Raw genomic sequence first — 10,878 nt, forward strand, 5'->3', positions numbered from 1 at the left:
GTATTGTCACGCGCTTCGTCACCCATCACGCGGGCTGTGATAAGGGTTACAAAAAGCTGGCTGTGCTATGGCAAGATGGCCGAGCGGTCCAAGGCGTGTGACTCAAGCGAAAGTTTGCCTGTTGAAAGCAGGTTTCTCATCCGAGTATTCGGGCGTGGGTTCGAATCCCACTCTTGTCATCGATTTCATTTTCTCCTGCTCATGGTCCCCTTTTCATTCTCATCATTTCAACTATATGTACCGTGCAGCATCATGTTTGCGTTGTCGTTGTGACCCCGATGTTGCCACGCTGGCCCCGATTCGTCCGAAGGTCGCAGAATAGATGGCCCCACAGGCTAACCACCATATCAAGTAAGGCCTCCATGAATGGTTCGCGAAGACCTTCCGATTCGCCTATCAGGCCGCCTAGGATGGGCTCGGGACAGCCATTTTACGTTGAGGATGCGACTAGGCGCTACGGACATTTCTTTTCCATGACCCACGTCCTATCCAATGCCGTCGTCAACACCGGACACTGATTTGTGGTTAGAGAGGTCACGTCTGAATGGTATGCTGCTTGGTGCTATATCGTATGGTACGGCATGAACCAAATGACTTGAAGCAAGGAAGTCGACTGAAGGATTTGAATTAGGAATCCTGGTTACTTTGACATTACAGTGTACCGACATACTTTGGAATACCCAGCGACAAGGCCGAGAGAAACGTTCCGAGCAGCGTTTCATCCTCTTGGGTTACGTGCTGGTCACCTTCGTTTTAGCGACTATTGGATTCGCTGGCAATGCCAAATACACTCAGACGATTTGGATCGACCGCCGCAACGCCCCGGGAGGGCCAGCGGCTCTGATACAGCTCGAGCTGAACGACAAGATTAATGTGATGGCGTTAGCCTGGTAAGCACTCTGTTCGGATTTCCAGCAAACATAGCAATGTCAAGCCGACTGTTGATAGCTACTATGTGATGGAATGGTTTATGGATGGTCTCTTGGTGAGCAAGTGGACAGGTGGATCAATTCTCGCGAAATTAACTATGCAAACAGCTTCATCGCTGCTGTACGATTTGGGGCTGGCGGTGGTACATCGTAGCCGTCATGAGTGTGCTTTTCTTTGGCGACATTGGTAAGCACTTCCACACGACTCCGGCCCGTGTACTTTCCAAACTCATTCGAGACTCCAAGTGGCGTCCATAATAGTGCTGGAACGCTCTGGCCAGGGCGCAGTCTTCTACTCAAACAACATTCAGCTGGCCTACCTATCGATATCCGTATCTTTAAACATCATATATACCATCTTAGTCGTGGGCCGCTTGATTGCTATGCGCAACCAGATCAAGCACGTTCTCGGTGAAGAGCACTCGAGGACATACACTTCCATCGCAGCCATGATTGTCGAGTCCGCGTCGATGTACACGGTCCTCGGCATTCTCTTCATAGCTGCCTTCGCAAAAGGTAGTGATCTGTCGAATTTGATCTTCCTTTCTATCAGCCACGTACAGGTACGTATCTTTCAATACGCTGAAGGCGTCCGACCTTACAGTACTTCTCCTCACATCTATCAGGGTATCGCGCAACTGCTCATTATCAGACGAGTGGCCACCGGCCGCGCGTATTCCCATGATCTAACGACCTCCGGCAGTCCATCCCTCTCGTTCGACGCAATCTCTGGCCCGACGTCTGTGGATACCACCGCCTCCGCTCGTGCTAATGGCGGGGAGTCGATAGCTATTACGTATCTCTCCCCTGATGCGCATAACAAAACGAAGGGTACCGTGCGGTCTACAAAGTCCCTCGCATCTTCCCGGAACCGCGATTCCATTTCGTGATGAATCGTGGTGTAGTTTCTTGATTTGACGATATACTAACGAGGTGATACGTGTACAATAGAGATAGATTTCTGGGCATATCTTGCCTATGCCGTATGTGAGCCATATAATCCATAATCCTTCCATGTATACAACCTAATAAGTTACAGGTATCTGGCTATCCGCTTCGGCCATGCGCCATGCAATCATACAGTTGTTGTTTTCCCCATGATTCCGTGCAATGTTAATGTCATGTTGATACAATTAGTACTTCGTGAGCTTGGCGTGGCCGACCTTGAAATCGGCAAGCTCGAGGACACCGCCGAGCACCTTGGTGCTCTCCTCGCTCTTGGTCTGACGGGCAGCCTGGTGCTCCTGTATTATGGTAACGGTAAGCAACACGACCCTGTGCAGGAAGTGCCGCCACACGAACCTCAACGGATGGCCAGCCAACGGCCATGATGTAGCAGCCAGGCTTCTCGATGATGGGGCCGTAGGTTGAGCCGACGACGCCCGGGAGCTGGATCTTCGCGCCCTGCTCGAGGAGCTTCTTGAGCTCGTCCTCGGACTTGCCCTCCTTGATCTGGATGGCGACGACCTCGGTGACGGGCGCGGAGAGCGCGGGGGTCGGGTCCTTGTCAAACTTGACGTGCACCAGCTCGTAGTCTCCCGCGAGCGCCGGCTTGAGACCCTCGACCAGGGTGGGGTAGTCGGGGGAGGCCATCAGTGCTTTGTGGTGCTCCAGGGATTCCCAGTCTGATGGATAATCGGTGAGCTCGATGACCGAAGCGATCTAAGAGGTTGACTTACTGACGAAGAGATAGCCCTTGTTCGGATCCTCGACTTGGGGCCCGTGGAAGGTGCTACACGCATTCCATTCGGCATTAGCGAGAGTTCATTGGAAGATAGCGAGCAGCGGCATACTTAATCTTCCCTGGGGTCTTATTGAGGATGTCAACGAGGCCATTGACAATGGTGTTGTCCTTCTGGTAAGCCTCGGAGGCGGCGAAGACGACGAGCTCGGTAACTTGGGACATGGTGATGAAGGTAAGGTCGAAGGAATAAGAGACGACTTGAGGAGCAGTTGTGGGGATGTGTTGATCTGAACATCCGGTCGGTTATCTTGCGCCTTTATATCGATTGACAAGTACAGGGGGTCTTGGGTTTCCAATCAGACGATGTGCGCCCGCATCAGGCAGGAAGCGGCCGCCGAATCGCAATAGTAGAAGTACTGAAAGAGACGCCCCGCTTTCTACGTAGACCAGCTGGTGCAATAGAGGGATCTGTGGACGGGTGCCATCACGTTGGCGCGTTACCTACCTTCCATCTGATGGCTTCCCCACAGCGGTACTGCTTATTGGCCTGATTCTGCCTGATTCCGGCGCTGAGTCAACCAACACTAGACACAGCTTGCCGCAACGACATCGATGTCTGACAAGCCAACGTACATCTACAAACTCGTACCGTCGACGGCGGCGCCACCAGACCCGTTGCCGGAGGTACTGCCTCTGAGCGAGCTCGATGCCAAATCGGGCTTCATCCACTTTTCGACGGCGCCACAGGTGCTGAACACGCTCAAGTGGTTTTTCAAGGACGACTCGGAGGTCTACGTCCTCAGGGTCAACTACGACAATGTCGAGAAAGACATAAGGTGGGAAGACCCGAAGGCAGAGGTGTGCGGGCCTCGCGGAGGAGAGGGCATGTTCCCGCACTTGTACAACGGTCCAAAGCTAGGAAAGCAGGAGGTTGAGAGCGTCAGGATTTTGGAGAAGTCGGAGGCTGGTTGGGATGAACCGGTCAGGAAGGCCGAGCAGGAAGGCTGGCTTGTCTATTGATCTGCCGTCGGATGGGCAATGTACGTCCGAATAGCTGGTCATTGACTGTTGCACTGACGATCCAAAGAGCACTGCACAGCGTATTTGAGCGAAGGGTACAACTTTATCAATCACTCCTGGATTCTCGTACGCGGCGTCGGTGTAATCTTCAGACAGAGTTTTGTCCTCGACTCGGTAATGTCTCGCAAGACTGGCAGCAACTATAATTCTACGCATTGAACGCGTGATACAATGTTTAAAGTGGCGGTAATCTGACGTCGTACGTGCCAGATTATAAACTTCCGAGACCTTGCTCCTCTCCATTCGGTAGTGAGTCGGGACGCGGATTGACGCGCTGTGGTGTGACGCCCGACAACGAACAGCATGGGAAATACATAAGTATTGTGATATAAGGCACCTCCAACGAAAACAGCCACCGAAAGAAAGTGTTTATGCGAAGTCTCAAACAACACCAGATGCCATCTGGACCATTCCATCACACCCAGTTTCCTGTCGGTCCAGTTACAGGTAGAGGCCTGCTTACTATTCATCGATGACGAGTCAGATTTCCGTCTCCTTCAACAAAGATCGGGCCACTGATAAGACCACACTCACCAGGGCTGTAGTCCAGTTCTTCCCTTCTGTCTACATAGTCCGGTGGCGGTATATTCTGTAGCTCCCAAAGCATCTCCCGCTGCTCCTCCCGCAACCTCTCGACCTCCTCTTGCAGGATATCCATCCGATCCTGGTGCCGCCGCAACCTCTCCACCTCCATCTGCAACCCCTCCATCCTATCGTGGTCCTGACGAAGGCTCTCCACTTCGTTCTGGAGCGATCCAACCTGCCGCTGCTCTGCTTTGAGACGCGCTATCTCTTCCTGCAGCGCGAGCATCTGCTGCTTCTCCGTCCTCAACGTTTCCATCTCGCGCTGCAGGACCTTGATTTGCACCCGCAGTTCCGGCGTTCGCGCCCGACTTTGATAGGTGTACGTCGAAGCTGACCGCTGATGTCGACGGTCCCCATGGTCGTAGTCTGGTGGAGTGGGGGGAATTGGCGGCACGGGGAATGGGAAAGAGCTGGTGGGCCCTGCGCGATCTCGCTGTCCGGCGCTGGCTTCTTTCTGCTCAGAATTCACCGCAGGCGCCGGGTTTAGCGTCGGAGGCGAAGTCTCTTGGGGACTATTCAGGTGAATTGTACTGGTGCTGGGTCTTCTGGAGTCCTGGCCATTGTTACCGTCTGCCTGGGGGGGTACAACCAGCATTATTCCGGAGTCGGTGGTAGACTCGATCTTGCTGGTGCTCGGTCTCCTGGAGTTTGGCTCGCTGTTCCCGCATGTTGGCAGGAGGCTAGCAAACTTGGTCGCTGCTCCGCCTACCAACGGTGTCACCGAGTTTGTTTGGGTCTGCGTCACCGCCGATTCGTCTGCGTCGTTTCTCCGCACGCCTCTCCCCTGTTGAACCCTGTGCTCTGACGCCTGTTGTATCCGCCTTCGTGTTCGTCGGTCGATGAAGTATAGGACAACGAGACAAACGATGAGAAGGACGGCAATAACGACAGTGATCGCAATGATTTTGACGTCTGTCGGCGAAATATGGGACGAGGTACTCGGCGTCGACGATCCCGTATCTGAGGACGACATCTGTAGTGCTTGAATCTCTTCAACGAGTGTCAGCGAGTTGGGCGGGGCATGCAGCACGGGCGCCCTTGTGAGCTGCGGCAGTATGTGAGGTGAGGCGGAAAAGGTGCGTAGTGAGTGTCACTGTACTCATTTTAGTGTCTCCTGGTGACAACGAACAGTATCTAACAAGATGTGATAGATGGAAAGCGCTGGTTGCGACAGCTTGAGACTCTTATACCAGGATCAATTCCCGAATATAGCCGGACACAGATGATCAGGACAGAGGCGAGCCGCCCTTCGTTCGTGCTATAAATACAGGGTGAAGACCGAATGCTACAAAAGCGACACAAAATACACAATACATATGGGTGAAGCGCAGCTCCACCTCCTCAGATACTCAGAAACTTCCAAGGTTCTGCGACTACCTATCATCCTTCGTACGTGAACTTGCTCCCTCTACGTAACTCGGCGGGGGATCATCCCGTAAGCCCTGTGCCAAGTTTCTCTGCTCCCTTCGCAGCATATCGACCTCCCTCTGCAACTGTTCCAATTGGCTGATCACATCCGTATGGGTAGGCGTGGTCGCGCAGGATGTAGTCCCCGGTGACGCGGCGGACATGCTCGGTGTATATGCTCGTGGACACGCGTCAGGAGAAATCAGCAGGGATGGCAAAGCACCGCTGCGCTCCATCGCGGGTTCCGTGAAGGATCTTTCCCGTCTGTGGATGTAGCGAGAATTATATTCTCGTCCGGTGATGATAGTGGACAAAGACTTTGGTCGGGAGTCCCTCCTTCTGCTCGGGAAGGCGTCGATTGCCCATTTGCGCACTGCGCTGTCCGGCGACCCTGAATTCGGAGAGCCAGATTGGTGAAATAAGGGAGCGCAGTCGATTCCAACGCTGAGAAGTGCGTGGGACTTGTATTTCGAATGGCCGTAACTAATCTCCTGATGTTCGAAGGAAGGCCTCTCGGAATCTTCCAATTTCGCTAGCTTGAGGATATGCTGAGGTTTTCCAATGGCCCCGGTGGCACGGGGGCGATAGCGACGGTATTTCAGATACATCAGGATCGCAAACAAGAGCAGTATACTGAACCCCATCCCCCCGGCGATGACTCCAATTACAATGCGAAAGTGTGTGGGGCGGGGATGGGACCTTGCGACAGCAGCCGACGTCTCCTGAGGACCGCTAGTGGGCGTCGATGAGAAAGGTATGACCGTCAAGGTAATTGTCGCTAGGTTAGGTGGTGGAAAGTTGGTCGTTGCGAACCCGATTGTCGACATTATGAGATGTGCGCAGTCAGTAGTTTGCTGGCTACCGCTGCTGATAGATATACGTGAAGCCCTGCTTCGGATGTGGTGAGAGAGCGGACTGGGCAGGGTGCCGCGTTGCTGACGGGTTGTAGATAAGACGCCTGGGGGCTGCTTGCTCGCGAGAGGGCGGAACTATCCCAGTGGTGAGACATGCCCCCTAAGCCGAGCGGGCTGTGCGATCAACTGCCAGATGCAGATGTACGTGATGGACAGACCTTGATTTAGAGTTACCCCTTCCACGATAGCAGCCTTGAATCACGCTTTATAGTAGTGATTGCACTCGGCTTGTGACGATGTATTGTGCTCGGACGTCGTGCGCTCTGTTCCCTGTCTCTCAGTGGAACCTCCATAGTACCTGATGCCGGTAGGCTTGTCAAGAAGCACCATTTGCATGGTCTGTTGATCTGGCGAACCTCGCACAGGATCATGATGAGGATCTCGACATAGAGCGGACAGTGCGTAGGGTTAGGGCTTCGGCAAAGGCCGTCCGTCCTCAACTTCATGCATGGATTGAATGGCCAGACGGTTTAGCTACTCACCGTGGTAACATCTTCTAAGCGGTGATTAGCTTATGTGCTCCGCTTATACAAGGCGCCAGGGAGCTAAGGCCTCCGTTCTGCACGGCTTAGTACGGCTTCCCCAGGGGACACGAGTGACGACGTGTGTGGCACTTCGAGCTTATGTAGTGAGAGACGCCTGACCACCGGATGCTCTATTCCTGAAAGTTAGCTATATATGCTAAAGCATATAAATACTTCGAGACATCAGCCGGGGAGTCTCCGCAGAGTCAGAGTCGTACTAACGGCGATGTGGCGCTGACAGAGCGTCGGTCGCATCGTCCCTGACTTGGAACTAGTCCAAAACTTGAACAGCACAATCCGATGACAGTGTTTTGAGCAAATGTATAAGTATAGCAGCAGCGCGTTATGTAGGGCGCTCGGTAGAACACATTGTTACTTACGCAGGCCGGAATTCCCCGTGGTTGCAATGACACGTTCTGATGCCAAATGGGGATGCAACGCACTTACAAGTTGTAGTACTCGCAGAATTCGTTTCGCGAGTCGCCTTCATTTACAGCTTTCTGCTGGTATACCTAGCAAGATTTATTACATATGGCTTTGTGCAAGGAGTCTCACATGTCCCCAAGCATTTGTGTGCGAGAGGTAAGCTTCTGAAATCATGCGTCCCCCCTTCATTCGCACAGCAATATCACCCGAGAAGATCTGCGTTCCGAGTTCCGCAGCCGGCTACACGAAGCTTAGCCTCGAATAGTTCTTCCGGCAGATTGGCAAATCTTCACCGGCACGGAATGCGACGCTCATAAGATCTGGTTGGAAGGCGTTCGGATATATCTGAGTCTGGGAGCTCGGTCCTCTAGATTTCTGGTATTCCTTCGCGACTTGGCTGGTGCTCGCCGAATGGCCACCCTCGGGCCTGCTCTCATCGGGGCTACTATATCCAGCATGTGAGTATCTACTTGAGCGGTACAGCCACTATTCGCCTCGCGTCGCTAACGAATCGGTAGGTTGTATGGAGTAACGATCGCTCAAGTCGTTAATTACTATGTTACATACGATGACGGACTCGCTATGAAGTGTTTTGTGAGTAGTTATGCGTTGAACGCACGAAAGCGGTCTAAAAGGAAGTCTTCTCGCCATGGAGATCGGGTTTATCTGGATAGTACGCCCACAGTTAGCGCGTATATCATCTCCACTCTAACATGTCCGAATAGATGGATACTCTACATCAATGTCTCGTGGGACATGTACTGTGGTGGTACCTAGTTGCGAGATGCAACGGGAATAATGTGGTGTGTGCCGATGTTGTTTGGTATGATTTATTTTGGCCGATTTTTCCTCGAGCTGAACAGACGATTCTAGGAGTCTATATGTAAGGGATGGTGATTTCCTCAATGACCTGCTCGCTGACGGGTACCTACATCTACCCAAGGCGTCCGCGATACCGACGGTAAGATATGCATAGCTTACCTGAAGTCTTATGCACGTAAATCAAAACCCGACGTAGGAGCTGAGTGCCTTCGTTGTCGAATGGTTCGGTACCCGGCTTACTTTCTCAACTGCCTCACTGACACAGTCTTGCATCTACAGCTTTTTCATAATTCGAATATGGAGATGTAAGGTCGCTCGGAGTGCCACGTTTCAAAGAACTTGCTAATTGGTCCGTCACAGTTCGCGAAAAGAAGTCCACTTTTATGCTCGTAAGTTTTCCCCTGTTGAGGTTGTGCTCTCTGTCAAACTACTGCCTAGCTCGTGCCAGCAGCGCTCGGGCCAAGTGAGTGTAGTGCTGACTACGTCCAGGACGTCCTTGCTGATTTTGATTGGTATGATGGCATCCTTAGTTTTATCCATGGGTAAGCCAGATGTGCCATGGTTGTTCCACAAGTTATTCCTGATGACATCCTTTACGTCAGTGTATTTGATATACTGGTACGTGTCGAATCCCATAGGTATCAATATGTGCTGATGTCGCCGCCAAGTATACAAGGTCGAGGTTTTTTCATGTTCGAGACAAACCAGTCGCTGGCGGAAGTAAGTAAACTCCTCTAATTGGGTTGTAGTCTAACGTGATTGTATTCTAGTCTCTCACTTGCCTGAGCGCCAGCTTCTACATATTCACGGATATTGCCACGACAACCACAATGTGCTATGTCCTGCATAAGTCGCAGGAGGGAGGGCTGAGAGTATCGAAGTAAGCTGGACGGCCACGAGAACCTCGAGTCTCCACACTGACTTGCACTGCGCCCTCTCTTGTTCAGGTGGTTAATTGGTGTCGTATTGAGGTATACTGTAACAACAGGACTGTTATCATGGTACGTCGGCGAGTGCTTCATCACAATCATGAGCGTACGAACAGCTCCTGCGCAGTATTGTTCAGGCTATCTACTTGATTACCGTGAGTATTCCGCGAACATGTTTGTCGGTATTGGCGCTAACACAGCTATGCATAGGTTGTCGCAAGTTGGGCGACTGGCCATGGGAAGGATATCTATATTGGTATATACTTTATAACCGCTAAGAGTCAGTTGTGCTCCCTCTCAGCCCGCCATAAACTGACCTCAATCGCGACCGCAGCGTACATCAACTGCATGCTGGCATCGTGAGTCAATCCAATCGTGCATGGCTATCCTTGCAATCTTACGCGCTTTTCAGTCTGAACAGCCGTGCATCACTGCGAGAACAACTTGGTCGAGAATATATTCGATCAGTGAACACAATATAACTCACTAGATCTTGCGCTGGCGATGTAGACGCAGGAAGTGAATCTCTATTTGTACTATATCGTTCTTATAATGGAAAGTACACCTACTGTAGTGTGACACTTGATGTCGATGCACTAGTATTTAGCTTCCGGCATTGCTATAGCTCGCCGGCGCCGGTGCTATATGGCACTTTCTGACATCTGTGCTCACACGATACACCCATCGGAACCGCCTGAGGTCGAGCTTTCTTGATCTTGTACCTGTGTTGTTTCCACGAAGATGTTGATAGTTCGAAAAGGAATATTGCGGTTCTGACGAACAATCTTCCACTGCGACTACAGGTCCTCATCCAAGGGCCCGATGTTGCTCCGAGTCCGAATGTCGTCCCAAGTTTAGACGGGCTGGTCCAGCTGTCGGCGCATTGTTTCTTCGTCATTGTCAATGGTTGGACCGCTGCCAGTGTAGCCGTTGCTCTCCTGAGAATGGCTACGGCTTGTCCCCACCGAATAGCGTTGGCAGTTAGTATATACGAGTTCTCGGTCACGAACAACCCACAATTCCCGCTATACCTTTGGTAGTGGGTTTTGGTGTCCTTGATGTGAACATTGATGGGGAGGCGCAACGCCCGGTTCCGGTGCGAGTTGATTTGTCAGCAGATTGTGGCTGAAAGGTGGTTGCAAGTATCCCCTCGTATTCTTGTGCGTTTCTCTGCTCCATTCTCACCTTATGCATGCATGAGCAATGTATATCACTATTTTAAACCAGCAAGAAAGGTATTCTACCATTACAGTAGATATAAACATGTTTGTCTCTTCTTATTCCTGAGCTGTCCACCATCGGGATGAAATGATGGTCAATATGACCGAGGTCGGCAAAAGAGTGCTTAGGGAAGTTATGTATTGTCTTCAGAAACATTTGGAACATATCTATGTGCACACCAGTGGGTGCATTCCCTGTCCTTGATGCAGATGAGCTTGATTTCCAGGAAGCACAAGTCTGTGTAATTAATGGACAAAGCAAGTACTGGATCACAGCTGTAAAAGGCTGAATATATATCTCATGCACTATGTTGAGTTTGCAGTTCTAACACAGGGGAAGGGACCTGCTCTGCTGCGG

The 10,878-nt window shown here is 51.7% G+C and overlaps 5 protein-coding genes and 1 non-coding gene across 6 annotated transcripts; 4 read left to right on the plus strand and 2 right to left on the minus strand.

Annotated features, from left to right (window-relative positions):
• Positions 1–69: 69 nt before the first annotated feature.
• On the plus strand, positions 70–179 carry GLOTRDRAFT_t100. The gene has a single exon. It is a non-coding gene; the product is annotated as a tRNA-Leu (tRNA).
• Positions 180–375: 196 nt separating this feature from the next.
• On the plus strand, positions 376–1,819 carry GLOTRDRAFT_140238 (uncharacterized protein; the record flags this gene model as incomplete). The annotated part of the gene is made up of 6 exons (XM_007870631.1): positions 376–574; positions 632–890; positions 949–985; positions 1,038–1,116; positions 1,176–1,492; positions 1,556–1,819. The coding sequence occupies exons 1-6, from the start codon at positions 493–495 to the stop codon at positions 1,817–1,819; spliced, it is 1,038 nt and encodes a 345-aa protein (XP_007868822.1). The 5' UTR covers positions 376–492.
• GLOTRDRAFT_140239 (uncharacterized protein) lies at positions 1,695–2,897 on the minus strand. Its single transcript, XM_007870632.1, has 4 exons — positions 2,723–2,897; positions 2,609–2,661; positions 2,232–2,554; positions 1,695–2,173 (listed from the first exon to the last, which is right to left on the minus strand). Exons 1-4 carry the CDS (start codon positions 2,833–2,835, stop codon positions 2,063–2,065), a joined length of 600 nt encoding a protein of 199 aa, XP_007868823.1. The 5' UTR covers positions 2,836–2,897; the 3' UTR covers positions 1,695–2,062.
• Positions 2,898–3,123: 226 nt separating this feature from the next.
• Positions 3,124–3,880, plus strand: GLOTRDRAFT_140240 (uncharacterized protein). The gene is made up of 2 exons (XM_007870633.1): positions 3,124–3,653; positions 3,701–3,880. The coding sequence occupies exon 1, from the start codon at positions 3,226–3,228 to the stop codon at positions 3,631–3,633; it is 408 nt and encodes a 135-aa protein (XP_007868824.1). The 5' UTR covers positions 3,124–3,225; the 3' UTR covers positions 3,634–3,653; positions 3,701–3,880.
• A 1,624-nt stretch (positions 3,881–5,504) lies between these two features.
• GLOTRDRAFT_111989 (uncharacterized protein) lies at positions 5,505–6,371 on the minus strand. The gene has a single exon (XM_007870634.1). It carries the CDS (start codon positions 6,327–6,329, stop codon positions 5,652–5,654), a length of 678 nt encoding a protein of 225 aa, XP_007868825.1. The 5' UTR covers positions 6,330–6,371; the 3' UTR covers positions 5,505–5,651.
• Positions 6,372–7,916: 1,545 nt separating this feature from the next.
• GLOTRDRAFT_140242 (uncharacterized protein) lies at positions 7,917–9,863 on the plus strand. The gene is made up of 18 exons (XM_007870635.1): positions 7,917–8,007; positions 8,068–8,143; positions 8,205–8,222; positions 8,275–8,372; positions 8,423–8,510; positions 8,568–8,593; positions 8,651–8,676; positions 8,732–8,760; positions 8,810–8,834; positions 8,902–8,913; positions 8,974–8,989; positions 9,040–9,091; positions 9,142–9,251; positions 9,319–9,372; positions 9,428–9,455; positions 9,511–9,580; positions 9,635–9,659; positions 9,713–9,863. The coding sequence occupies exons 1-18, from the start codon at positions 7,961–7,963 to the stop codon at positions 9,780–9,782; spliced, it is 870 nt and encodes a 289-aa protein (XP_007868826.1). The 5' UTR covers positions 7,917–7,960; the 3' UTR covers positions 9,783–9,863.
• The last annotated feature ends 1,015 nt before the right edge of the window (positions 9,864–10,878 follow it).

This window comes from Gloeophyllum trabeum (assembly GCF_000344685.1).
Source record: "Gloeophyllum trabeum ATCC 11539 unplaced genomic scaffold GLOTRscaffold_00012, whole genome shotgun sequence".
NCBI lineage: Eukaryota > Fungi > Basidiomycota > Agaricomycetes > Gloeophyllales > Gloeophyllaceae > Gloeophyllum > Gloeophyllum trabeum.